Source organism: Lepisma saccharinum, chromosome 1 (assembly GCF_977018435.1).
Source record: "Lepisma saccharinum chromosome 1, izLepSacc3.1, whole genome shotgun sequence".
In the NCBI taxonomy this organism is placed as follows: Eukaryota; Metazoa; Arthropoda; class Insecta; order Zygentoma; family Lepismatidae; genus Lepisma; species Lepisma saccharinum.
Genome location: NC_139229.1, coordinates 103,203,282 through 103,229,724, shown reverse-complemented (window position 1 = coordinate 103,229,724; position 26,443 = coordinate 103,203,282). Strand labels below are relative to the sequence as shown.

Here is a 26,443-nt window from a genome sequence, read left to right as displayed (position 1 = left end):
GAAAAAGTTCCAGCACGTAAGGTTTTTTTAGGGGGCATTTTCCACAAAAATTTACCAAAAAATTGTATTTTTTTAAATGAAATATGTGTTTTTTATGCTTGGAATGCATAATTGTGTATTTTTACCTCAATCCAAGAATTGTTACTATATCCTAGGAACTTTCTTTCTCCTGTCCCTACAACCCCCCCCCCAAATAGGAAAAAGTACCAAATACACCCCACCCACCCCAAAAAACAGTGAATTCGGCCACAACGCTAATTTTTTAGAGAATTCCAGATAAATGTCAAAACAAAAATGTGAATAATATTGCATTTTAACATTACTGCTGGAAGAAATATTTTCACGATGTCCCATGAGCCATAAGTGACTGGCTCTAAAATGAATGGTATCTTACAGTTTTTAACTATGTGTGACAGGTTTATTTGTGTACATTGGAGTTCAACGTTTTATTTTCGTTACACTCTTCCTACACTGTCACCTCTGCTTCCTTCAAGGTAAAAGGATTCGTAATCAACTTGTGGTCATTCGTTGGCACCCCCTTGTCTAGACGACAAACCAAATGTGGTTGGAAAAAGGTGCCAAGACATCCACCTCGTTGTCCCGTGAAGCAGATATTTTACTTCCGAGGTGATCGTGGTGTAAGAAAGTCGCGTTACTCTGTGTCTGTGTATACCGTTAAGGAAAAATATTTCTGCGTGAAATATTGACATTTGTGTTAAACCAAAATGCCACGAACTTGCAAAAACTTGGTAGATTTATTCTGCTACATATGTGGGGAAGTGGTCTTCAAGGGACAAAGTAGGACATTGTCACCGTTCCTAAAGACAGCGTACCACCTGTGCTTTGGGTGTAAAGTCGGGGACCAGGATCGCGATTGGGCTCCCAAACAAAGTTGTAACTCGTGTGCGCGTACTCTAAAAGGATGGTTGAAAGGTACACATAAATCGATGCCGTTCGCTGTACCTATGGTTTGGCGCGAGCCCCGGGATCATGTTGCAGACTGTTACTTCTGCCTGACCAATCTTACAGGTTTCATTAAAAGGCACGAAGCATAAAATACAGTATCCTGACTTGGATTCCGCGAGGAGACCTGTCCCACATGATGTTGTTCTGCCTGTACCCGTACCACCAGACTCATACACACTGAGCAGTGTTTCATCAGACGAAGAACCTGCGACTTGTCAGGATGTTGCACAATCTTCGAGTATGCATTCAGATCCCAATTACGCCCCAGTGTCTGACACTAAGGAACCACATGTGATAAGTCAGGAAGAACTGAATGATCTGATCAGAGACTTAAACCTTCCGAACACCAAGGCTCTGTTGCTTGCATCACGACTTCAACAATGGAATCTACTTGATCGAGATGTGAATATATCAATGTACAGAAAAAGAGAGGTGAGCCTAGTTCCTAATTTTACAAAGGATGGTGATTTGGTGCATTGCAGCGACATTCCGTCGCTTATGGAACAACTGAAATTTGACTACAGCACTGAAGAATATAGACTGTTCGTAGATTCGTCGCGGACTAGCCTGAAGGCAGTGTTACTACACAATGGCTATCAATATCCTGCCATCCCTGTTGCTCATGCTGTGCATATGAAAGAAACATACGAGAACATACGGAACCTACTACAGAAATTAAATTACGAACAGTTTAAGTGGTGTGTATGTGCTGACCTTAAGGTTATTGCCATCCTCACCGGTTTACAAGGAAGTTACACCAAACACTGCTGTTTCTTGTGTCATTGGGACAGTCGAGCCAAAGAGCAGTACACCATCACAAAATGGCCACCAAGGAACCAACTGGTCCCAGGAGAGATGAATGTGGCTAATGAACCTCTTGTGGATCCGGAGAAAGTATTCATTCTTACCACCTCTCCATATAAAATTAGGTCTAATGAAGGTACACTATGTGGAAGAAAGTCATTGGACACCATATGTCAGCGGATACAATCAGTTTTCTTTCAATCAATAGGAGGTCGGTCCGCTTTTGGCAGAGATAACAGCAGCTACTTGTCGTGGCAAACAGGACACAAGGTCGTGTAGTACACCGAGTGGGATATTCCGCCATTCCTCCTGAAGTGCAGTCACCAACCCCTGGAAGTGTAGAAGGGCGAGGGGATCGAGACCTCAATCGGTGCTCCAGTTCAGTCCATAGATGTTCGATAGGGTTGAGGTCAGAGCTCTGAGCAGGCCAATCCAGTCGGGTGACATTATTTTCTGCATACCACTCCTTGGTAGCCCTGGAAACATGACAAGTCGCATTATCGTCCTCGAACACACATCCTTCGTTTCCATAGAAATACCACAACATGGGGGGCATGAAGTTGTCGAGAATATCTCGGTAGGATGCAGACGTCATGTGGCCATACACAGGGACCAGTGGACCCACGCGATGCCAGCTGAAACAGCCCCAGAACATGATGCCGCCACCACCTTATTTCACTGTCGGCACTACACACTCCGGTAAAAGACGTTCTCCGGGTAATCGCCATACCCACACTCTCCCACCTCATCGAAACAGTGTGAAGCATGATTAATCGCTCCGTAGGACCTTCTGCCATTGCTCCACCGTCCAGTTTCTCCGCTCTTTACACCAGCTTAGTCTCTGTCGTTTATTGTTTTTTGTTATCAGGGGTTTGTGGGCAGCGGCTCGACCATGATAACCGAGCGCATAGGCCTCCTTGCGAAGTGTCTCGGTCGAAACAGTCAAATTGGTCACACTTTGAAACTCTTCTGCAATCGAATGCATCGGACAGGTCCTGTTTTTACGAATCTCCCTCTTCAGCACTCTCCTGCCTCGGTCGTTCAATTTCGTGGGTCTTCCACTTCGTGGTGCATTGCTGCAGTATCTCTTCTCCTTCCACTTCTTGATGACAAAGGCTACAGTTGATTTAGGGACCTGTCGGGCATCAGCCATGCTACGTATAGTCATGCCTCCTATGGAGCAGCCTACTATGATCCCTCTTTCAAACATGTTGAGCTCTTTTCTGTCCGTCATTTTATCAGCGAATGATCTGAGAAGATTCCTGCTGCCGTATATATACACCCGTCTGTACTCTCTTTTCCATGAGGAGTTCGTTTCAAAGTTGAAACCGGGGTGTCCAATGTCTTTCTTCCATATAGTGTATTTGTCAAAGCCCTGAAGCGAGATGGTGAAGCATTTACTCATCTCAGAAAACTGTTCCCAAGACTTAGCGAGGCAAAGGTGAAAGAAGGTGTTTTTACAGGGCCTCAAATCAGAGACGTTTTGAAGGATCCTACATTTCCTTCTAAGCTGAGTGATGTGGAACGTGAGGCTTGGGAGGCCTTTCGAGACATGTGCAGTAATTTTCTCGGGAATCATAAGTCACCATATTACAAAGACATTGTGGGCAGGTTAATTACTTCATTTCGTACCATGGGATGTAATATGTCCCTCAAGTTACATTTCCTGCATTGTCACTTGGACTTCTTCCCTCAACCGTACAGCTTGGGGGAGGTCTCCGATGAACACGGTGAAAGGTTTCATCAACAAATAGCTACCATGGAGAGGCGCTATAGTGGGAAATGGAGTGTGAATATGTTGGCAGACTTCTGTTGGAATGCGACACGCGAGACACCCTGTACAAATTACAAGAGGAGCAGGAACACCAATTGACATGACCAAAGGACATTGACCTTTACTCTTTATGTAGTTGTATCTGCTTGTTTTATATAGAAATTCTGATGATAGCGTGCAAATTTATGTGTGGGGAGAATAGCACCTTTGCGTGGTCATTGAAACCTGCCCCCAACCCCTCCCTCAAAACTGGTACGTCCTGGAGAAAAACGGGTTGCGGATTCGAACTCAGGAGCTCGAAATCTATGAGAATCACCTATTTTGGTTCATGGGAGCGACAAAAAGTTTAAGTTTGCCGAACAGTGTTATCGAACGTAAAAAGTAGTGGCTTCTACTTTGAAACAATTCGATATATCGTGTGTATCCAGTGTCAGTGTTACACAACGATACACCAACATTTGAACGCTCTAGATCAGTGGTTCTCAACCTTCGCAGCCCGCTGCCCCGTAAATTAGTTTTATAAAAGCTGGTGCCCCAATCCTAATAATTTTACTCGTAAATATCTTTCAATTTGAAATTTTACATTAAAAATAAATTATGGCGTAACGATAGACAGCATTAGTGCTATTATGTCTAGGCACTTGGACAAATATAATATCTGGATTTACCCAGTTGTAAAGATAAGCACGACAAACTACGTTCTTGAATGTACTTTCTTTCTTTTACAGAACGATGAAAGAACGTGGAGAATGGCCTGCTGACATGCAGTATGTGACTTGTGACGAATATGACGACAACAGTGCCCCCACAAGGACCAACTTAGACTTAAAGAAAGCTTTGAAAGAGGTAAGGTTTTGAAAGTGTTGGTGTGAATTATGGCTCGTGCCTTCTTGTCAGAAGTTAGAACTTATTTTCCGAATAATGAGAGATTATAAACACATCATATCGAACACGGCATGGACGTACAACATTCATAAGTAGTTACTAGAGGAGAGAGATGCAAGGGAGATTGAGGAAGGGTTTCTCTCTCTAAACCCCCTCCATTTTCAGACTGGCTTCCTCCCCCATTCTCCTTTTCTCTCTCCAATTTGAAGGAGGAAAGGAGATACAGTTGAACCTGAGTTATACGTATGTCAAAGTGAAGAGAAAATAATACGTGTAACCAGTGGCGGCGTTTGGGTTCCAAAACAGGGTGGCAGGGTTCAAAAACTGGGGGGAGGGGGCAAATACAGTATATTTCCCTTTGTAGATAAGATTTAGCATAGTGCAGGGGGAAAGTGGCGAAAAGTGGGAGGGCAACTGCCCCCCTCGCCCCCCCCCCCTAATTGCCGCCACTGCGTTTAACTGAGAATTACTTACAAATCGGATTTAGATACCATGTAATATAATTATTAAAATACTGCAATTGTAATCCATTTTCAGGAACAAGATACACGTAATTCAGGTTATTTCTGTCACAAAGTGGAAAATTAACGAACCTAAACGTTTAACTCTTAAATACATTATATTCGCAACATTATTAGTGAACACTTTGACACTGAAATACTACAGTAGACACTATAATTTCATAGTTTTACTACGCAATTCTAGAAAATCGTCTAAAATAGCATTTCTTTTACTAATGATGATAAAATGTGATATAAATGCGATGCCTAAATATTCAGCTATTTCAGTCTTAGTTTTATGTGGATCAGCATCCACTTCTTGAATAAATTTTACTTTCTGGTGAAGTGTGTAAACTTTGCTCTTTCTGTTGTCCATGGCCGACCAGTAGCAACTGAAAACTCTAACTTCTGTGACATTGTTGTAGCTTGGTTACGTACAAATGAACTGTATTTTATGAAAATTAGTACGTATAACACAGAATTACGTATAAATACATTACGTACAAACCAGGTTTACCACAGTAATTTACGTATAAAACAGAATTACGCAGCAACTGTAGTTTAAGCAGGGCTCGAAATGGACCGGACCCTAACAGCGTTCCGGTTAGTGTTTATCTGGAACCTTCACGTTGGGTTCGTTTAATTTTTTACACATTTCACTACATTTTGCTTGTCAGTATGAACTAAATTGTTCATACGGTATAATAGCACATATTAAAGCATTTATGAGTCATTCCACATGAACATACCCATATCAACACAGCCCACAACCTGACCAACTCCGATTTTCATGAAATTTGGGGAGTTGGAACTATGCATGGAACTTAGTAACTATGAAAATTTTGAGTCTCTTGCGTCTTGTAATTGTTAAATTATTCAAGGTCAAAGTTCGCATAAATTGACCTTTTTTAGCCCTCTTAGCTTTACAAAATGTGCTGTAACTCCGCCCCTATTTCAACTAGGAAGCTCAAATAAAGCTTATTGTACAGGGAATTGAACACGTTTTCCAGTGATGCCTACCTTTGGACAAAAATATAATTTTGCCACGTGACCTTGACCTTTGGCCTTAAATATCTCAAAACATGTCATGACCAAAAATCGTGGAAAAAATATATTTGGTCCCTCATGCCATATTCTAAAACATATCAAAAAATCATTCTGAGACTGCAATAGTATCAGAAGATACAAAATAATATGTGTAACTATGTGACTGATAAAAGCCCCATTACATGAATATAAGTTTTTATAGTCGCAGTAATGGAGTATGAAGTAAGACACATATGTTTGCAGGAATAAGTAAAAGAAAAGATTAATTCCCATTAAATAAAATATTAGCATATTGCAAAACAGAGTGTTTTAAAGTTCCACTGAACTTTTACGAAGGGAAGCAACATTCAATGAAATACGTATTTCATGGTCGCTTTAGTGTCAATAGTTGTCCTCACTATACACCATGGGTGCTGATCGGAACACGGCATATTTATAGCATATCGTATATAGATCTTTTACGAACTTAGACTAATAATGAGGATAATATAATAAATTAAAAACTTATATATGTTTCGTTATTCATTTTACAGTCCTAGTTCAATAATAGTTCAATTTAGATAATTAACGGTTCACCAAATTGTTATCTTGTTGGTATTTCGAAGAAAGTTCTTTTAGTTTCCTGGGATATGGATAGGATTAGGTCACTTTAATGACGTTTGCAGACGCGAAACCATGCTCGTTGTCACTCAGAACAAGGAGTGCTTCTTTTTTAATTGCAGTTTAGTTCCCATTCCAGGCACTTACCAAGATTGATTGATTGATTTGTAGTTTTAAGTCCACTTTATGCACATATAGGCTAATCGAGAATGGACCTACAGTTTAAAGTGGGATCCAAACCACTATGTGCCTCCACAGGGTATCGAACCCGGGAACCCTTGATTACAAGGAGACGACGTTACCATTATGCCATCGGGGAGGCCCACGTACCAAGATAGAACTATATTTCGGGATGGATGGAAGCCAAGTGTTTTACATGTAATAATAATGATAATAATAAAGCTTAATTAATAGGTTGTGAAAATCAATGTGTCTAATAAGCCAATTGAATTTTATATAAGAGTTCTTAAGCCAAGTTACGACTTACATTTTTGGATCTCTTCTTGAAATAGTGTTCTCCTTTCTCAACCCTGAGCTCAACAACATCCATGCACCACAATTCACTGCTATGTACTGATTATTCAAGGTACATAGAGATTAGGTAAAGCCATCCGAAGATTGCCGATCTTGCACGAACGCGTTACGTTGACACGTCCTTTCCCATTGCACAAATATTTATTGTTAATATCTATTGTTATTAATTATCTTTTCTTGTGCAAATGTTTATTGTTTTTGTAATATCAATTACTGTAATTTACCTATCACTGATAATGTCAGGATAGTGACTAACCTGTATATAATTATCTTGTTAAGAGCTGTTGCCATGGGAATTACGAGTGTCTTTTGTCTTGACTTAAGAGTTCGGGCTTCGAGTTTTAAAGAGTGGTTAAGTTAATTGTAAGAAGCTGTTATTTCTTTGACTGAAGTGGATTTTATGCACATAAGTATTTATTTTGCTAAGACGTAAAATATAATTCTTTTCTCTTAGCGAAAACTTGATTTTGATTTGTTTTGACCAACGAAGGAAGAGAGATATTACCCCATACCCTGAGAGGCATCACGTGTATGCTTTCGAGTCTTTCATGTGAACTTATTATTTGTTCTTTTAGTTAAATCATGTTCTTTTGACTAAAGAACGTTTCAATATTTTGGCGCAACAACGCGGGGCCCGAAATCTGTTGTTTCGTAAGTGGTGTTCATTTTTGTGTGTTCGTGAAGAGTAATTGATTTGTGATTGTGATGGAAATTCTGTGCTAGAAGAATATGGATAAGAAGATGTTGAGAAGTGCAAGTAAATCGTCGGCTGAGGAAAATGAATCTCCAGTGCAGTCAGTTCCAGTTACAGCAGACCTGCTTTCTTCAATACGGATTATGTTGGAGGAAAGTACAAGGGCTATGGAAACTAAAATTAAGGAAAACATTAGAGAAAGTTCCAGCAATCTGGAAGCTAAGTTTCAGGAGAATGTAGCCATGTTGGAATGCAGTTTAAACTTAAAGTTAGAGGAAAGTGGTAGAAATCTGGTGGAATCAGAAAGGCGCTTAGAAGAGAAGTTTTCACAGGGTTATTCGAAACTCACAGAATCTGCTTTGGGGATGGGACGGAGACTAGACAATTTGACTGTAAAAATGGAAGAAAATCAACAGAAGATAAAAGAAAGCATTCAATTAGAGATCGTTAACTTACGTCAGACATGTGAAGCAAACTCTCTACAAGTGGAATCAAATGTGCAACAAGAAATTGCCTTGTTGAGAGAAGAGGTTGATCAATCTCAGGGTAACTTTCGTAAGGAAATCGCTGAAGAACAGAGCAGTTTCAGAAAGGAAGTGTTTGAAAATGTGAATCACCAGTTAACTGTTATCACAGACAAGTTAGAAGATACCATTAATCACAAAGTGGCAGAGAAACTTGCTGAGAATGTAAATGAAACCGAGGGATACCGAAAAGCTGACGAAGAATGGAGGAAAACAGTTGAAACTAAACAAGACAAATTTTCCTCAGATGTTGGTCATATCTGTAGTGAAATTGTTCATATTTCTGATCAGCTGAATAGGTTACAGATCCAGACGAACACTGATCATCCTAAAATCCACCGTGTTGATGAAGGTTCTGGAAGATCGACATTTTATCCCATCTGTTCAGATGAAGCTTCAAACCTACAAGGAAAAACCTCACGGAAAAAGAGGTACAAGAAGATAAACGAATCCAGCTCCTCAGACAGTGAATCAACTGCTCGCATCAGAAGAAACAGAATAGAGCCTGCTTCACGCATGGTACACACTGGGGTAACTCCTAGAATGGCAGACATCAATTCTATGAGAAAGTTCGACGGCAATATTGTCGCTACTTCAGCTGAAATATATTTAAAGGAATTGAATACAAACTTTGAAATTCTACAGATTCCTCAACATTATAGGCTTGAAATCATTCCACCTTTGTTAACTGGAAAGGCCTATCACTGGTTTTATTCGCATAAGAACGATTTCCGCACTTACTCCGATTTCTGCAGAGAGTTCAAGAAGCGTTTTGCTTCAACAGAAGCGAAAGAGAGAGAATTGGCGTCTGTGAGGACTAGGCGGTACAATAAGCAGAATGATAACAATGTGGAGGAATACGTTTGGTCTGTGTACCCTTCCTATAGGAATCTGAGTAATCATTACACCGAGCAGGAAGTAGTTAACCTAATCATCGGACAGCTACCTTTTAGAGTAAAGCAATTGTGCTTGGCTCATGCTCCGAACACCGTGGATCTCTTAGCGGATTTTGTTAAGAGATATGAGCAAGCAGAGGAACAAGATGCTTGGCGGTCTACATGGAGACGAGAAACTGGCTCTCAACAAAACAGCAGAGATGTTCAAAGAATGTCTAGAATTCGCTTAGTTCAGCAACAAAATTGGAGTAACCCAGCTGAGAGTCCATACCCTAGAAATGGAAATAATTACCGTCAACAGCGTCAGTTTAGATCACGACGAGAATATCCAGCTTCCAGAGGTAATCCTTACGATAGACCGTATCCTAACAGCGGGTTTTCTTCGCCAAGTCAACAACGTTTATCTCCACCGAGAGATAGCAATAATGCTCCCGGAACTCAAGTGACGAGCAGTGGCGTGCAGACAGACATTGTTGAACCATATCCCAGCGTTGAGCAACAGCGAAGTGTGGCAGTAACGAGGAACTTCTGTTGGGACACCGGATCTAATCTGGACCAGGTGCAGGATTTCACCCCTCGCTTGACATAGAAACGTTCCCTATGTTAGGCAGTCTTGGAGGGAACTGGTGGCAAGAAGAGAGATTTTACAGTCTGCTGACAATGATATTATGCTGATATTCATAACAAATCAGAATTTACCTGTACTTTAAGGCAGATCGTTCAGCATAAAAATTCAGTGAGCTAGAACTAGAATTCAGAACTTGAATTTGTAGGCAAGCGTAACTCAGTGTTCGAAACTACTGAAAGCACCATTCTAATGGAAATCTTAATTATAGAAGATTTACAATAAGATCTGCTGTTGGTTAATCGTTTCTGCGAAAGTATAAAACTGAAATCAGTCTTATACATAGAATATTATATTTAATGGTGGACGGAGTGTCGCTTTAAAAGGAGCTAGAAGAGAATAATTCCGTAGACAAGTAAATAAGGGTCCGGAAATTTAAAGCTAGCCATTAGAAATGGATTCCTTCACCAGAAGATATGAAAAAGAAGATTGATTCCAGTAAAATTACTGAAAATGGAACGAAGAACCGCTTTAAGTTGATATCTTCACGATCAATAGAAAGGTGTCTTTGGAAAGGCCTGGCACTGGAAACGTTTTCTATGAATTTGTGGTTACGACATGTAGAACGAGAGCATATTTGAATAGGCTGCTGAATGTTTATTTGATCTGGTCTTCTTAGTTGTATGAAGTGTCATAGTTTATTTATGATGTATCAGAAGTCCCATGCTGTACAAAAAGTTGAATCTTTCTTCAAACGTCCAGTTTTATGTCAGAACTTGTGAACTAAATACATGAAGAATTGTAAACTGTTTTCCAGAGATTGAAACCAAAATCTCCTAGACTGTTCAAAGTTTTCCAGTTCGTCGTCGATTTTGATTTTTCTTCGGAGGGGGCAATTGACACGTCCTTTCCCATTGCACAAATATTTATTGTTAATATCTATTGTTATTAATTATCTTTTCTTGTGCAAATGTTTATTGTTTTTGTAATATCAATTACTGTAATTTACCTATCACTGATAATGTCAGGATAGTGACTAACCTGTATATAATTATCTTGTTAAGAGCTGTTGCCATGGGAATTACGAGTGTCTTTTGTCTTGACTTAAGAGTTCGGGCTTCGAGTTTTAAAGAGTGGTTAAGTTAATTGTAAGAAGCTGTTATTTCTTTGACTGAAGTGGATTTTATGCACATAAGTATTTATTTTGCTAAGACGTAAAATATAATTCTTTTCTCTTAGCGAAAACTTGACTTTGATTTGTTTTGACCAACGAAGGAAGAGAGATATTACCCCATACCCTGAGAGGCATCACGTGTATGCTTTCGAGTCTTTCATGTGAACTTATTATTTGTTCTTTTAGTTAAATCATGTTCTTTTGACTAAAGAACGTTTCAACGTCACCGGAGAAGCAGTGAGCTCGGCTGAAGCAGACGGCCCCTAGCATTTATATGGGAGATTCAGAGAGCGAAAGTATATTATTACTTTTAGGAGGGGGAAAATAATCATTGTCATCCTCCAAGATGGTATTGAGGCATCATTTTAATGATTAGTAACATAATTGAAAACGCGCTACTTTTAAAAGGGGGCAAAGTACATCTGAAAAAATGTATTTGGAAAATCCATATTCCTGAAACTTTCCGACCGATGCGCTACGAAGAAAGTTACGTGTTCTCCTTTAGAATTTCGTCGTTTTACAAATCGTAATATAATTTTAACAAAAACGTGGCATGGTAAAGAAGAATTAAAGAGTTTAAAAAAATAATTGATTAATAGACTTAGTTTATTTTACTTCGCTTATCTGCCACATATGGCTAATCGCAAAGATGAGGATGCGTGATGATATCTATGATGATATGATGAAATTGAAGAAAGGAGAGTAGACCCATGCCCGGGCGGGGATTCGAACCTGGGGGCCCTTGGCATCTTAAAGCGTTGTGCTAAGCACTTCGCCACGGAGGTCAGCATTAGGGATGGCCAAACGGATCCGGATCCGAAAAATCCGGATCCATTCGGATCCGGATCCGGATCCAAAATTTCCGGATCTGGATCCGGATCCGAAAGTTCTGGATCTGGATCCGGATCCGAGAGTTCCGGATCCGAAAATTTCGGATCTGGATCCGGATCCGAAAGTTCCGGATCTGGATCCGGATCCGGGTCTGAAAGTTTCGGATCTGGATCCGGATCCGAAAGTTTCGGATCTGGATCCGGATCCAAAAATCCGGATACGAGAGTTTCGTATCTCAATCCCATTATAATATTAAAACACTTTAAAAGGTATTATGATCTTCGATTAGTTAGTCCTACAAGAATTTTTTTCAAGTGTTGTTCCTAAAATACTTTGCTACGCATCGCCTAACACACTCGTGCACAAAAATAATCTTACTTGTTTAAATAAAATGTCAGAGGTGATTTTGTAAATTGCATTGAAACGAATATGTATTCATTCGAATGTATTGGAAATGAAAACACACATAAATGTGAGACATTCCATTCCAGGATGAAACCTTTAACACATATAACAAGATAGAAATGTTATACAAAAATTATACAATTGTTCTACAGTTACAGTTTTACAAATTAAAATAAAACATTATAATATATGCAGTGTTATATAATTACAAAGGGTAAGACTAACAAGGGAGGTTATCTAAGTGTCCCCCTCCGATTTCCATGATAATTGGCAGGCGTATAGTGGGGCCCAAAGGAAAAAATACGTGTTGTTTTGTTTCAGCTAAAAAGCGGTTTTAGGGGGCAAAACCCCCTCAAATGTCGAGATGAGGACAAATTGAAGTGAGGATCTGACCCCTGTGTCCCTCCGATTTCCATGAAACTTGGCAGGTGTATAGTGGGGCCCAATGGAAGAAACACGTGTTTTTTTAGTTTCAGCTAAAAAAAACTGTTTTAGGGGCAAAACCCCCTCAAATGTCAATATGAGGACAAATTGAAGTGGGTATCTGACCCCTGTGTTCCCCTCCGATTTGCGATTTCCATGAAACGTGGTAGGTGTATAGAGGGGCCCAAAGGAAGAAATACGTGTTTTTTTTTTCAGCTAAAAACTGTTTTAGGGGGCAAAATCCCCTCAAATGTCAAGATGAGGACAAATTGAAGTAAGGATCTGACCCCTGTGTCCCCCTCCGATTTTCATGAAATTTCCCAGGTGTATAGAGGGGCCCAAAGGAAGAAATACGTGTTTTTTTTTGTTTCGGCTAAAAAACTGTTTTAGGGGGGCAAAACCCGCCTCAAATGTCAAGATGAGGACAAATTGACGTGGGGATCATCTGACCCCTGTGTCCCCCTCTGATTCCCATGGAATTTGACAGGTGTATAGAGAGGCCCTATGCCCCCTGTTTCTTCCTATGCCATATTTACGTGGTTTCGGGGTCAAATCCTCACTTCAATTTCTCCTCATCTTGACATTTGAGGTGGGGGGCTCTATACAGCTGCCAAGTTTCATGGAAATCGGAGGGGGAGACTTAGACCTCCCTTGTAAGTGTATTAATTAATTACAAATCGCGCACACAGTTAGAACAGGTCTTTGATAAATTTTCTCAGTATGATATGAAAATTCTGTTAGGTGACTGTAATGCACAGATTGGCAAAGAAGATACATTTAAACCCACGATTGGTAAAGAAAGTCTTCATGAATTAAGTAATGATAATGGTATAAGATTGATTACTTTTGCAACCTCAAATAATTTAATTGTGAAAAGTACCACTTTTAAACATAAAGATATCCATAAATATACCTGGTCTTCTCCAGATGGTAAAACTCATAATCAGATAGATCATATTCTCATTGATAAGAGAAGGCATACTAGTATAATTGACGTTCGTACACATAGAGGTGCTGACTGTGCCAGTGACCATTATTTAGTAATTGCTAAATTAAGAGAAAGACTCTCAGTGATAAATGATAAGCAACAAAATCTAAAAGTTATAAAATTTGATACAGGAAAGTTTGCTGATGAAAGAATTAAGAAAGATTACCAAATTAAACTGTCAAATAGATTTGAGGTTTTGCAGGATTTAAATGATGATGAAAATATAAATGAAGTAGACGTAAATAAGAATTGGGAGCACATACGTAATGCAATAGAATCAGCAGCTAAAGAAAGTATAGGATACCATAAACCAAGAAAAAGTAAGCCATGGTTTGATAATGAATGTCATAATCTAATAGAAATAAGAAATCAGGCTAGACTTAGGTGGTTAAATAACTCGGATGATACAAATCTAAGCAATTATAATAGAATAAAGCGAGAAGTTAACCGCACGTTTAGAAGTAAAAAAAGAGATTACTTGAAAAGCAAAATTAACGAAATTGAAACAAACAGCAAAAATAAAAATATCAGAGATTTATATAAAGGTGTAAATGAATTTAGAAAGGGGTGGCAACCTAAAGTAAACTTGATAAAAGATAAAGACGGTGATTTTCTAGCTGACCCAAGCGATATTCTAAATAGATGGAAGAACTACTTTAATGACCTTTTAAATGTCCATGTAGGAGATAAATCAGAAATAAATGAAGTACACACAGCAGAACCTTTAGTTCCAGAACCAAACTTGACTGAAGTTAAAGATGCTATTAAAAGGCTAAAGAATAACAAAGCACCTGGCATTGATTTAATACCAGCTGAGTTAATTAAATATGGTGGAAATTCATTAATATGTCAAATTCATAAATTAATTTGTTTAATATGGAATAAAGAAGAAATCCCTCAACAGTGGAAAGAATCCATAATTGTTCCTGTGTTTAAAAAAGGTGATAAAATGAACTGCAATAATTACCGTGGAATTTCTCTACTCTCAACAACATACAAAATATTGTCTAACATTCTTTTAACAAGACTAACCCCATATGCTAATGAAATTATAGGTGATTATCAATGTGGATTTAAACGTAACAGATCAACTACAGATCAAATTTTTCACATCAGACAGACACTTGAAAAAAAGTGGGAATATAATCAAAATGTCCATCAGCTATTCATTGATTTCAAAAAAGCATATGATTCGGTCAAAAGAGATAAATTATATAATATATTAGTAGAGTTTGGAATACCTAAGAAGCTTGTTAGTATGATAAAAATATGCACCAGTGAAACAGAAAGTAAAATTCGTGTGGGTAATAATATGTCTGACAAATTTATAATTCATGATGGGTTAAAACAAGGAGATGCATTATCTCCAATGCTCTTTAATTTTGCCTTAGAATATGCTGTAAGGAAGGTAAAAGAAACTAAAGAAGGACTAAAATTAAATGGTGTGACTCAGTTGTTAGCATATGCAGATGATGTAGACTTACTGGGGGATGATATAAATACGATTAAGAATAATGCTAAAATATTTTTCAAAACTGCTAAAGAGATAGGTTTGGAAGTTAACAAAGAGAAAACTAAATATATGCTTACAGGCCGAAACCAAGTGTTAGGTAATAATCAAAATCTAATTATTGATAACAACTCGTTTGAACCAGTTTCCAAATTCAAATACTTAGGAGTAATATTAACAAATGAAAATTATATTAAAGAGGAAATAAAAAGTAGGCTTAATTCAGGAAATGCATGTTACTTCTCTCTTCATAAACTTTTGTCTTCTCGTTTAATATCTAAGAAACTAAAAGTTAAAATATACAAAACAGTAATTTTGCCTGTAGTATTATATGGGTGTGAAACTTGGTCCCTTACATTGAAAGAGGAACATAAATTGAGAGTATTTGAAAATAAGATCCTTAGGAAAATATTTGGACCTAAAAGGGATGAGGAGACAGGTGAGTGGAGAAGGTTACATAATTTAGAACTACATAATTTGTATTCATGTCCAGATATTATTAGAATAATTAAATCAAGAAGACTTAGGTGGGCAGGCCATGTGGCACGAATGGGAGAGGAAAGAGGAGTTTACAGGATTCTTGTTGGGAAACCTGATGGTAAGAGACCTGTAGGAAGGCCAAGACGAAGATGGAGGGACAACGTTGAGATGGACCTAAAGGAAATCGGTAGGGATGGAAGAGAGTATATAGATCTTGCTCAAGATAGGGACAGATGGAAGGCCTGTGTTGCTGCAGCCATGAACCTTCGGGTTTAAGAAGGCTAGAGAGTTAGTTAGTTAGTTAGCACGCGCGCACACACACTATATATATGTGTGTATGTATGTATATTATATATATATATATATATATATATATATATATATATATATATATATATATTAGCAGGTAACAATATGTTATAAGCACATTCTTACTTTCCAAAGAAGCGCATGTGGGATGGCAAAACGGATCCGGATCCGAAAGTTCTGGATCCGGATCCGGATCTGAAAATTCCGGATCCGCGGATCCGGATCCGAAAAATTTTAGGATCCGGAACCAACCGAATCCGGATTTCGGATCCGCCAGGATCCGGATCTGGCCATCCATAGCATTACAAGGAAATAAACAGAAAATGGCATCTATGTTTTAATATGCGAGAAACATTTGCGAGGAGATTATTGAAGTAACAAATAATTATTACAAGACGTTGTGATGAAAATTTTTAATATATCTGAAATATCGAGAGTTGACCTTTCAGTCTCTCACTGTACTTTTAGGGTTACGCAAAACCTTTACTCAAAATTGATAGTGTAAATTTATAAGCTATCAAAATTTAAAACTTATTCCTGTTCGAAAAAAGAAACTGCCAAGTCAAATTAATATTTCGTAGAAATACATATATTTTTCTTTCATGAGGCCAAGAGAGTATTTGGAGGGGACGGTGGCTTGGGAAGGCTATAGCCCCGGATCTCGATCTGCAAAGGGGCTTCCAGTGGGAAAACATTGCTATGAAATAGTCCAGAAGAAGGGGCGAAATGATTTTTTTTAAATGGCTCAAGAATACAAAGATATAAGTGGACATTTGACAAGCTTAGTCTAAAACTTACAACTAAAATCGAATGTGTGTGTGTGTGGGGGGGGGTGGCTACCTGAGGTAACACAGTGGAATATGATTCACAATACTAAAATTAAAATAAATATGTGGGAACAATAGAAATCAAAATATGTTGTAGCTAGTGACGGCGCAATAGTAAAGATGGAGGGGCAAGTCATATTTTCCCGGGGCAATCATGTTTATTATTCCGTTACATACGACAGAAAAATGCATAGTTTGGCTAAAAGAGCATTCATTCATTTATTTATTTTTGTCGTTTTACTGGGGGCAGATAAGATAGAGAGAGAGAGATAAATTGCTGAACGAGAATAGGGGGCATTCCTGCCCCCCCCTGGCTTCCTGGCTCCCCCGATTTCGGAGCCATTGAGCAGAGCCTACTTTTAAAGAGGGGAGTGAAGTCTCTTTCATCCTCATTCGTTCCGGAGGAAATCACAAGTCCTATAGTCGACGCGCTAGCTACGTTAACGACCGGCTGGCTTTGAAGTCCACGGAGCGCGCCCACCAGCTGCAACAATCATATTCAACGCACAGTGTTGCTACACATCTACTCTCCGCATCTACTCTACGCCACCTTGTCCCTCCCCCGCATTAGCACCTTCCCACGGTCTCCACATTGAAGTTGCAAAGTACGGCAACAGCGTATCCGCAGTCATGTGACTGAGACTCCACGTGGAGTAGACGGGCAGAATGACAGCTGCACCCATTGGCTGCAGGTTGAGTGTGATTGGACGAAAACAACTCGCCCGCTATTTATCCCCACCCACGTTCGTGGCGGCGGCTTTCTTCAGTTCTTCGGCGTTAACGAAGTAAACACTTGGACTATACAACAATCGGTTATACGTTCAACTCAAAGACTGTGTGCGTCCAGAAATGTGATGTACCTCCAACGAATAAAGCTCAGGAAATCAACTCTGCTTGCCATTGCTTCATGTTTTCGTAGTTTATTGAACAATGGACAAAGAAACTTGCGTGTGCTTCGATACAATATATATTCACCAGGATCCTCTTATATTAGTGCAAATTGCCTCGCAATTTATTGTGGCGTGAGCTGTTGCTCCCATATTCCGAGTGTTTTGGTGTTAGCCCACCCCCCCCCATGCTTAGTGGGTGGAGCCACAACTTATAGCTTTGGCCATTCTGACGTCAGTTCAGCAGACAAGTGATAAACAACTCTTTGCGCCGCCTCTCGTGGGAGGATTGGCCGAGTTCAGTGGTGTGTGTGTCTAGCAAAGGCGCTAATTTGGGAGACATTTCTAAATCTTAGCACCTGACGACAATACGAACAAGTAAACTATGGGATATTTGAAAATAGAACTTGAGAGAAGTACAATTGAAGGGGTCGGCGGAAGAAAGTCCTAACCCACACAGGTACTATTTTAAAATTTCACTATTTTAAAGTTTGGGAAAATCTGTAAATCACGTTTATAATTTATTTTCTTTGTTTCAAATTTTAAATCATTATTTATGTCATTGACAATCATAATAACTCTTTTTATTCATTTTGAAGTTTTTCTTTCAAACTTAAAAAAATAAAACTATGTATGAAAACCAATTTTTTTTTGGGTTAGCACTATTTTCCGCAAAAAAAGTACAACTTTATTCTTGAACACATTTTTATTTTACATTAGCAAAAAGTGGAATACTATTTTTTCTCATTCTTATGAATCTAAACAATTTCTAGGTTATCTTCATTGCTTCCTTCTTCGTCCTCTGCCTGAAGGTTGTTGTAATAGTCATGATGTATTGATGATATGAATGGAAGAAGTTGCTTTACATCATTTAGTTTTTTCTTAGCAATAGGATTAGGTCCATTTAACTTTTTTTTTCAAATCCTGTGCCGATATTGGCTTTCCTCTTCTTTTAAGAGAAACATTAATGAACTCAGCATTAAGACGATGCTTTATCTTCATGGTCATTGGAAATTTTTCATCAAATTTCAAACAGATCGCTTTGCCAAAGTTGATACTGTCACCATCATCAGTCTTTGTCTTTTTAGTGTTCAAGTTGTTCCTTAAATCCGTTAGATCAAAAATGTCTCCATTCGTCATTTTGGTAATTAGAAACTTCTTTTTCTGCCCGCATTTCGTGACCACGTCCCTCCACTATTCTGGTGTGTAAATCAGAGGATGTCAGGTTGGATGTCTTCCTGAAAAAAATCATTGACATTAGTTTTGCACTGTTTCTGGGGTCAAGAAAATGCTAACCCTCAGTGTCTTGTTGAAACCAAGACTTTTTAATCTTTAACGTTATTGTAATTCAAAATAATAATCTAACAGTAGTTAAATGAAAACCAAGTTTTGGTGTATATTACACTAGAAAAAGTATTTGAAACAATGGCCAGAACTTTATTAAAAAATAAAATGCTAACCCAAGCAACTTTGAAGTTATCCTAGAGTCAATCTAATGCTAACCCATACTTACATTGCTTTCATTATCCGAAGATTCAACTTGTAAATAGATTGGATCGGCATCACTGTCGTCCTTCGGTTCATCACTTTCGATGTCATCATCATCATCATCATCAAGAAACAGTCGTCTTTTAGCACTAAACTGATAACAGGAGCTTCAATCCATATTAACACGTGGGGTTAGAACTGTTTTGAAACAAAACACAGTGGAAAAATACAGCTGGTCAAGCAAATGCATACAGCGCCATCTAGCGGAGCAAGAGGTAACTACATGCAGTCATCAATTAGTTCATTCAAAAAGGCAATATATGGCGCTATCAGCCTGATTTGGGCAAAAATGAGGGTTTGCACTATCTTCCGCCTACCCGTCTATAATCACACACACAAAAAATGTACAATATTCAATCATACTGCCTACTGTACATTCCACCCCTGGCCGAAGCAATGAAACTCCACTTCGTTCCCAAAATCTATTGACCTTTAACGCAGGTGCGGAGGGAATTTACATGATGCCATCAAAGTCGCAGATTTTTGTCTAAAAGGGAGGTCACAACAGGGGTAACGAAGGTACAGATAAATAATGTAATAGCTGCTGTTTGTGTTTTGTGAATTTATACTTCACCAAAGTTGTGAGCAAAATAATATCTGCTATCTACATTTTCACTCTTCCCTGTAAACTAATTACACAAAATAGTTTTACCTAATGTCAAGGGGGCTGACGGCAGTGTCAGGGGGCTGACCCCACCCCCTGACCCCTGTCTGGCTACGGGCCTGTACTGTATGCTTTCAGTTCCATTTTCTTTGAAGGGTATAAAAACATTCCTGGCAGACATTAAGAATAAATTATTCTGCTGGGGATAAAAACAATGGGAATCCCCGCACCCCCCCCCCCGTTAATTCGCACACTGGTTGTTGCAATGTTAATTGCCTCAGCAACATTTTCATAGTGATGCACTTTCACATTACTCTGAGTGAAGGCCCCGCTACACTGTGCTCAAACATTTGTGTCACTAAAAGCGTCCTCCTGTTGTGTTAGAGGAAGTGTAGCGTGATTTACTTCTGCTTCTACCTTTCAATGATTGACGTCATTGGCGTCATTGCATCCAGAAACGTCATTGTTGCCGTGGTAAATAATGGGACTCTTCACTTCCTCTTCCCCTTTCAATATAATGAACAAAGCCACACGGTTTTCACTTTTATCATTTGAACATGTCATTCTGAACATTTAAAACAGCTTTTGTTGAGCAAAAGTTTTCGGTTTTTCAGACGATGTACTGGGTAATGGATCTAATTTAATTTTTAAATGGCAGGAATATTTTCTTTCATGAATTTTTTTAAGTATGGTATGTTAATTTTAGTTCAGCCTTTCGAGCATGACTTTGCAATCGACAATGTAATTTTACTTCCATTGCACTCAAGAACGTATCTAGCCCAATCTTTTTTGTTGATACATATTTTTTGCACTTGCCACAAATTGTAGAGTAGTGTAAAATACTATAATACTGGGGCGAGAAAGTATGACCCCCCAACAGACTGATTTGGCTACACTTAAAACTAGGTCAAGATGTCCATATGAGCTTATTGCTCAAGTGTGCTACTCTGTCTAACCCAAGACTTTTGTAAAAAAGCTCTTCATGGATTCCATGAGAAAGTATGACCCCCTCAGATTGATTTGCCTACACTTACAAAAGTTGCATCTGCCAAATTGTTGTCCATAAGCTTGTTAAAAATATGCCCCTCTTGATATTGTTTTGGCCACACTTAAAACTAAGCCAAGATGCTCATAAAACCCACACCCACCCACACCCACACCCACCCACACCCACACCCACACATATTTACTTCCGGTCCACTTCCGGTTTACTTCCGGTCCACTTCCGGTCCACTTCCGGTCTACTTCCGGTTTACTTGACACACCTGAGGGTTTCTCTAATTTTTTTTAGTACACTCCTGAACCCAACTGATATTTTGTATTAAGTATAGAGTTTTGATTTGAACCCCAAGAAATCTTATATAATAAACCAACAACAAAAATGCCAAATCCAAACATATTAACACACTTAGTATACACACTAAGTATACACACTTAGTATACAAAGCACACTGCTGAACCCAACTGATATTTTGTATTAAGTATAGAGTTTTGATTTGAACCCCAAGAAATCTTATATAATAAACCAACAACAAAATGCCAAATCAGAAATATTGTAATCAATGCAATAAGAATATATCCAGCTCTAATTGGGCTAAGCATCAAAGGAATTGTGATCCGGAAAAATGCAGAACACCCACAAAAATATGACCAAAATGCCATAGAAAATATAGCATGGAATATTTCACATATAAACATAAAGGTACTTGTTATGTACAGCCTTCTACCTCATCACAGCCATCTACATCTTCATCTGCTCTAAAAAGGAAGCTTGAAACACCCAATAATCATAGACCAGCAAAGCAGCCGCGCAATGCACCAATCCATAGCAGTTTTAATGGCCAACTTAGTGATTACTGTTTTGTATCAGAGACAAGATGTGATATTAAGAATTTTTTGAACAGTATAAATTCTGATGTGCAGGCTATTCTAAATGCACAAAATGGCTCTTATAAGCTGTCCCTCAAATTGTATACACAATATAAGAAACCAAATGGCACAAAATTTACACAGCCCCACATAACAGAAACTGTAGCTATATATTCAAATACAAATTTAGACAAAATAATAAGCAGTTTGATAGAGCAATTAATTATTAAACACTCTGAATTTGCTGCAAAAGAATCAGGATGGAGTTTATGTGGAACTCCACACAAGTTTTATATTAATATTTCTAAATTTAACCCATTACAAGGATCTACATATCTGCCATTACCTGCCAATATTAAAAACAAAAAAGCTGTGGTTAAGATAGAAAATAATGATCAGAAATGTTTTTGTGGTGTATTTTAGCTGCTTTGTATCCAGTTTTAAGGAATCCTGAGAGAATAAGTTATTATAAACAATATGAACAGAATTTTGATAAAGCAATGGAGGGCTTAGAATATCCAATGTCTGTTCAGATTATTGATAAATTTGAAAAAAAGGCCAGAGATATCAATGGTAAACCATTATCTATTAATGTATTTATTTCTTCTACTGGTGCTGGGAATTGCTTGATAGAACCTCTCAGAATCAGTACACTTGATGATGATTCTGCTGTCCCGATTGATCTGCACTTAATTGAAGGGGATGGCACATACCATTACACTTTGATACATAATCTTGAAGCTTTAGTAAGAAAACAAATAAATAAATCTAAAACAATATTCAAATTGTGCCGAAGATGTTTAACTGTATTTGATGGTCAAAAAATAATAAATGGGGTTAGTGAACAGAATACAGAAATTGCTAAAAACAAGTTAGTTGAACATTTAAAATACTGTGGCAACCATAAACCTGTTCATATGCTTATGCCTAATCCAAATAAAAATGTCAAATTCAAAAAATTTGAAGCTTTGTTGGAACACCCAGCATATATAGTTTGTGATTTTGAATCAAACCTCAAACCCCTTGCATTCTGCAACCCAGATCCTGATGAATCTTCAAGTACATCATACCAGGTACATGAACCTTCTAGTTTTTGTTATATTGTTATACAGAATGGAGTTGCTAGTAAACCACAATTATACATGGGACCAAATGCTATCAAAGAATTTGCACATAAAATAGAAAATGAGTGTTAAGACATAGCATCTAATATCTTATTAAAATCAAAACCCATGATGCCTTTAACAGAAGAACAGATTCAAAATTTCAACAATGCAGAAAAATGTCCGGTATGTGATTCTGAATTTTCAGATACAAATATCAAGGTGCATCACCATTCTCATACAGATGGTAAATTCAAAATGGCCCTGTGTAATAACTGTAATATTAAGATCCAGAGACAAAAATTTGTCCCAATATTTTGCCATGGTGCATCCAATTATGATTTTCATCATCTGATCAGGTACAAGGGGTTTGACAAGCAGAATTTAAATATTTTAGCAGAAAATAATGAGAAATATATAGCTATTAGCAAAATAATTAAAGTTAATGGTGTTCTCATTCACTTAAGATTTCTTGATTCATACAGAATTTTGTCGGCTAGCTTGGCTACTCTGGCCAGTCAATTATCTGATGATCAATTTAAAATTACTTGTGCTATGTTTCCAAATCAGGACTTGAAATTAATTAGGCGAAAAGGTGTATACCCATATGATTATGTTACAGATTTTTCTAAATTTGATGAGTGTGCTTTGCCACCAAAACAAGAGTTCTACAGTAAACTCAGGGCATCCGCAATCACTGATGAAGATTATGACCATGCTCAGTTGATGTGGGTCAATTTAAAATGCCAGACATTTGGTGATTATCATAAGGCATACTTGAAACTTGATGTGACTCTCTTAGCTGATATACTTCAGGCATTTAGAAAATCATCGATGGAAAATTATAAGCTGGATCCAATGTATTTCTACAGTGCTCCAGGCCTAGCATGGTCTGCGATTTTTTTTTGAACACTAAAATGCAATTGGATCTCATTCAGGATCATGACATGTATCTGTTTATGGAACAATGTATAAGAGGAGGCATGGTGCAATGCTGTCAGAGATATGCTAGAGCCAACAACAAATATATTCCTGATTATAATCCAGCACTGCCATCAAATTTTATACTTTATGTGGATGCCAACAGCCTGTATGGTTATGCTATGATGGATAAACTGCCATATGCAGGGCTTGAGTGGGTTGAAGATTTTAGTATTGGGGATCTTCAGGATTTTGATGACAGTGACTATGCTCTATTCTTAGAGGTTGATCTGACACTTCCAGATAATTTACACAACCAGTTTTCTGATCTGCCCCCAATTCCTGAGGTTAAGTGTTCACCTGGCTCTAAACAGAAGAAGCTAATGATGACTCTAGAGTCAAAACAGGGTTATGTCATATATTACAAAAACCTCCAGTTCCTGATGCATCATGGTGTTCAAGTGACCAAAGTTGGCAAAGTCTTAAGGTTCAGGCACTCAAGATGGTTGAAGCCATATATTGATACAAACACCAAGCTTCGAACATCTGCAGTGAGCCAATTTGATAGAACTTTGTTTAAATTGATGGTCAATTCAGTGTATGGCAAAACCATAGAAAATGTCAGAAAACATACTGATGGTAAATTAGTTACTGACCCCAACCGGAGCAAAAAATTGATAGCAAAGCCTAATTTCAACTACAGAAGAATTTATGATGACAATATGGCACTCTTCAACATGAAAAAACAAAGATTAAGTTTGATAAGCCTATTTATGTAGGGGCTGTGATATTAGAATTGGCCAAATTACATATGTTAAAACTCTATTATGATGTGTTGAAGCCTTTTTATGGTGATTGTGTAAAACTGATGTACATGGACACAGATAGTTTTATTCTTGATATTCAAACAGAAGATGTTTATCAAGATATATCACAGCCTGCATTGCTTAAATATTTTGATACTAGTGAACATACAAAAATTCAACCCTACAACAAAAAGGTGCCTGGCAAGTTAAAAGATGAAACTCTTGGTGATGTTATTATGGCATTTGCTGGGTTAAGGGCCAAGATGTACAGTTTTGAAACATGTAGTGGTGTTGTTGCCAAGAAAGCCAAGGGTATTGGTAGAGTAATTGTGGACAAAGAGCTCCAATTTAAAGATTATGAAGATTGTCTCAAATCACAGAATTTAATTAGAGCATCAGAATGCAGAATTCAGAGTGTGGATCACTTGTTGACTACAAATGTTGTAAGAAAAGTGGCTCTGGACCCACATGATGATAAGAGATGTATTTTGTCATGTGGCATACATACTCTACCATGGGGTCATTGTGATTTGAAAAGTGGTAATCAATGCCCAAACACAGAACATGATTTGAAATAAATAAACATGCCAATGAACTTATTTGGGTTCAAAAAACAGGCTATTATGGACCTGCCAACACCATCACCCTCTCCTGATATACAATCTATAATATCTAAACTAAGTGGTTTATTAATTATTCATCTGAACAGCATACTTACAGACGTTGATGATAAAACAGGTAAAACATTATACATATTTAACAATAATTTAAACTATTACCAATTACCTATAGGTGGTCAATTACAATTTATTACAACTCCCGAGGGTGATGTCAAGGTTTCAGTAGGGAGAAATATTTATAGAATTAAGCACTCAAACATGGTTTCTGGCACTGTATATACTGTTTCTGCTGGTGATTGTTTATATATTGAAGTCCCGGGATCCTATGACAAGCTTATACCTTTTTTATAGAATTAAGAATTAAATATTTTATAATAAATAACCACTAAAACAAAAATGCCTAATGATATATTTGGCCATACAAGGCATGAAGATCACAGTGATGAGATTCTGATGCTTGATGTCAGAATCAAAAAATTAAGAAGTGATTTACAAGCTTTACAAACCACACTCAATGCCAGTCTTCAACTAGAAATTACAAATTTACAATCACAATGCATGGACCCTCTTCTTAAAATTGATTCAGAACTCAAATTACTGCTTCAAAAATATACTGACTTGGCTACATTAGATAATTTTCAAAGTTTAGAGGAGGCTGTAGCAGCTCTTCAAGCCAAATTAAAAACTCAGGCTACCAACTCTGAGCAATTGAAACAACAATTAGAAGAGCAGATTAATAATGTCCAGACACAGCTCCAAACAATTGTCAAAAGCATAAAGTCACAAGAAGATTTTGATCTAGTAATTTCCACTCTAAAATAACAAATTCAAAGTAGGAAATTGGAAACTGAAAACTGTAACTGTATCTGAAGTTTTATATGCAGATGATATTGTATTGTTTGCAAATTCACAAGCAAATCTACAAAGAAATTTAGAAATAATAAATGGTAATATGTCAAAGAAATATATGAAAATAAACAAAGATAAAACAATTGTGTTAAGGATAGGGAGAATAGAAAAACCCTGCATAATAAGCCTTGAAGATTCAGAGCTAAAACAAGTACAAAGTTTTAAGTATCTAGGTGTTACAATCAATAGTAATGGAAAAATAGATGAAGAATTAAACACTCGAATAAAGAATACAAACAGATTATATTATGCCATAAACAAAGGATTTTTAGGAAAAAAGGAAATAAGTCAAAAAACAAAAATGATTGTGTACAAATCAACTTATGTACCAACATTGATATATGGAAGTGAATCCTGGATAATTAATGAAAAACAAAAACAAAACTTACAAACAGTAGAAATGAAATATTTGAGGAGAACAGTGGGAAAGACCAGAAGGG

General features: G+C 37.7%; 1 protein-coding gene across 2 annotated transcripts in view; it reads left to right on the top strand.

Moving 5' to 3' along the window:
* Window positions 1-26,443, top strand: part of LOC145985603 (ionotropic receptor 25a-like) — a 138,476-nt gene that overhangs the window by 49,101 nt on the left and 62,932 nt on the right. For both annotated transcript variants that reach the window (XM_083119675.1, XM_083119678.1), the window contains exon 8: window positions 4,273-4,390. In XM_083119675.1, coding sequence (XP_082975801.1) covers window positions 4,273-4,390 — 118 coding nt within the window. The remainder of the gene's footprint in view (window positions 1-4,272; window positions 4,391-26,443) is intronic.